Below are 2,942 nucleotides of genomic sequence, written 5' to 3' on the forward strand. Positions count from 1 at the left end.
GTGTACTGGGCCCACATGTCCCCTCTAGACTCAACACCCTCTGAGACGAAAGTATTTCCTATGTCCGGTCTGACCAACTAGGATCCGTCAGCGTCCGTCCAACAAACAATTGGTCTGGTTGTCCACGTGGATACGATGACGTGGAATCTTACGTGGCACAAAGAAATGAACCAAACACGAGCTCCCTATATAAACCCACCTCCTCCATCAGCTCCCAACACCACAGCAACCTCTCTCATTTCATTAATCAAGCTTTTCAGTAACAGTCCCAGATCAAGTCAATCATGGCCGTCGATTCAGTGATATCCTCCCCCCTGGGCCCACCGGCCACCGAGAAGGACGCCAAGGCGCTTCAGTTCATAGAGGAGACGACCAAGAACACGGACTTGGTGCAGGAGAGGGTTCTGAGCGAGATTCTGAGTCGTAACGCTGAGACCGAGTACCTCAAACGATTCGGCCTCGATGGTGCGACCGACCGGAACTCGTTCAAGTCCAAAGTCCCGGTTGTTACGTACGAGGATCTTCAGCCGGAGATCCAACGTATTGCTAATGGTGACCGCTCTCCCATCTTGAGCTCTCACCCCATCTCTGAGTTTCTCACTAGGTATGTATTAAAAAATTTGCTTAAAATTTATTGGGATATTTAAAGTACGAAAAATTAATTAATATTTGTAAATTTGCATGCAGTTCTGGGACTTCAGCTGGTGAACGAAAATTGATGCCTACAATCCATGAAGAGTTGGACCGTCGTACACTACTATACAGCTTGCTTCAGCCAGTGATGAACCTGTAATTTTCCCTTCTCCCTTCACTATTTTTATTTATTTATGTTGATTATAAAAGAAAATCTAACCTTAGATCTCTGCTTTGTGTCACTCTAATTAAGAATCATAAATGGGACTGCTTTTATTTTTCACTAAAGCAAATTGTATTTATTTTTTGTTCATTAAATTAGAGTGATGTACTAATTTATGATGAAATCGAATTTTATGTGACAGTTACGTGCCGGACCTTGACAAGGGAAAGGGGCTTTACTTCTTGTTCATCAAGGCTGAGACCAAGACGCCTGGAGGACTCGTAGCACGTCCGGTGCTGACAAGCTACTACAAGAGTGAGCACTTCAAGACCAGGCCAATTGACCCTTACAATGTCTTAACCAGCCCGAACGAGGCCATTCTCTGCCCCGACTCATTCCAAAGTATGTACACCCAAATGGTCTGCGGCCTCGTCATGCGCCAACAAGTCCTCCGAGTAGGCGCCGTGTTTGCCTCCGGCCTACTAAGAGCGATTCGGTTCCTCCAGCTCAACTGGCAACAACTAGCAATTGACATTTGCAACGGAACCCTAAACCCTAAAATCACAGACCCTTCTCTCCGCGAAACAATGTCCGGTATATTGAAACCGGACCTCGAGCTAGCAGATTTCATCACAAAGGAGTGTTGTGGGGAGAACTGGGAAGGCATAATCACAAGGGTTTGGCCTAACACAAAGTACCTCGACGTGATTGTCACCGGTGCAATGGCACAGTACATTCCTCTGCTTGAATACTACAGTAATGGCTTGCCGATGGCGTGTACCATGTACGCATCGTCCGAATGTTACTTCGGACTCAACCTCAAGCCAATGTGCAAGCCGTCCGAGGTATCTTACACAATTATGCCGAACATGGCGTACTTCGAGTTCATCCCGCACGACCCTTCCGCTCCTCCGCTGTCCAGACACTCCCCTCCCCGCCTTGTCGACCTTGCTGATCTCGAAGTTGGGAAGGAGTACGAGCTCGTCATAACAACCTACGCCGGACTGTGTCGTTACCGGGTGGGAGATGTTCTCGAGGTCACCGGTTACCACAACGCCGCGCCGCAGTTTAGGTTTGTGAGGAGAAAGAACGTTTTGTTGAGCATCGACTCTGACAAGACGGATGAGGCTGAGCTGCAGAAGGCCATTGACAATGCCTCGGTGTTGTTGCGAGAGTTCAACACCACCGTAGTTGAGTACACAAGCTATGCGGACACAAAGACAATTCCGGGGCATTATGTGATTTACTGGGAATTGTTGGTGAAGGACCCGGCGAATAATTCCCCGAATCACGAGGTTCTGGACAAGTGTTGTTTAGCCATGGAAGAGTCGTTGAACTCGGTGTACAGACAAGGCAGGGTGGCTGACAACTCAATTGGACCACTCGAGATAAGGGTGGTGAAAAATGGCACATTTGAGGAGCTTATGGACTATGCAATCTCTAGAGGTGCGTCTATCAATCAGTACAAGGCACCAAGGTGTGTGAATTTCTCCCCCATCATGGAACTTCTTGACTCTAGGGTTGTTTCGGTGCACTTTAGCCCAAATGCACCGCAGTGGACCCCAGAGCAACGTTGTTAAGCTGAACGTTGCATGAGTACAAATAGGTGGAAAAAAAAAATGTTGTGGTGGCTATAGCTTTTATTTTCCTTTGTTAAGCATGATCCTATAGCTAGCTATAGCTTTTAAAAGTGTCCCTTATTTGGTTTACTTTTGGTTTCAATTGAAGTCGTTCTTGTGTCTGCAATAAGTCGAAGTAATCTGTGGGTATTTCAATGGGTGATATGTAATCATCACTGATATATATAGATATGTTTGTTTGTCTTGTCTTTGCTTTGCTTTGGGACCGATCATCTTTCTTAACGTTGAGTAAAAAAGACGTTGCAAAAGTGTAGTAGCTCTCTGTCTCTCATGTTCCTGTCAAATTTTGTAAAAATGCATTTGGTGTTTCATGTGTGTGCAATTGTTTATTTTATGATAATATGTGGGATTTATTTGCATAGAATTTAGTGCATAATTAGGTTATTTTGATAACTGAAAAATATGACTTTAGCCCTTGAAATTCAATTTTCGTTACATAAAACCCGACATAATTTTTTTACTTGATTAAAGCCCATTGACTAGGCTCCACACAAGCAAATTCATTA

At 45.0% G+C, this 2,942-nt stretch overlaps 1 protein-coding gene across 1 annotated transcript; it reads left to right on the top strand.

The window, feature by feature from the left end:
* Positions 1–206: 206 nt before the first annotated feature.
* Positions 207–2,624, top strand: LOC103401469 (probable indole-3-acetic acid-amido synthetase GH3.1). Its single transcript, XM_008340174.4, has 3 exons — positions 207–604; positions 688–789; positions 999–2,624. Exons 1-3 carry the CDS (start codon positions 285–287, stop codon positions 2,374–2,376), a joined length of 1,800 nt encoding a protein of 599 aa, XP_008338396.3. The 5' UTR covers positions 207–284; the 3' UTR covers positions 2,377–2,624.
* Positions 2,625–2,942: the final 318 nt, after the last annotated feature.

This window comes from Malus domestica, chromosome 15 (assembly GCF_042453785.1).
Source record: "Malus domestica chromosome 15, GDT2T_hap1".
NCBI classification, from domain to species: Eukaryota; Viridiplantae; Streptophyta; class Magnoliopsida; order Rosales; family Rosaceae; genus Malus; species Malus domestica.

Bases quoted from the DNA above. Each gene is read 5' to 3' on its own strand.
- LOC103401469 (XM_008340174.4), top strand. From the start codon at position 285: ATGGCCGTCGATTCAGTGATATCCTCCCCCCTGGGCCCACCGGCCACC. The intron at 605-687 runs GTATGTATTAAA...ATTTGCATGCAG, and splicing joins ATCTCTGAGTTTCTCACTAG to TTCTGGGACTTCAGCTGGTG. The intron at 790-998 runs GTAATTTTCCCT...TTTATGTGACAG, and splicing joins CTTCAGCCAGTGATGAACCT to TTACGTGCCGGACCTTGACA.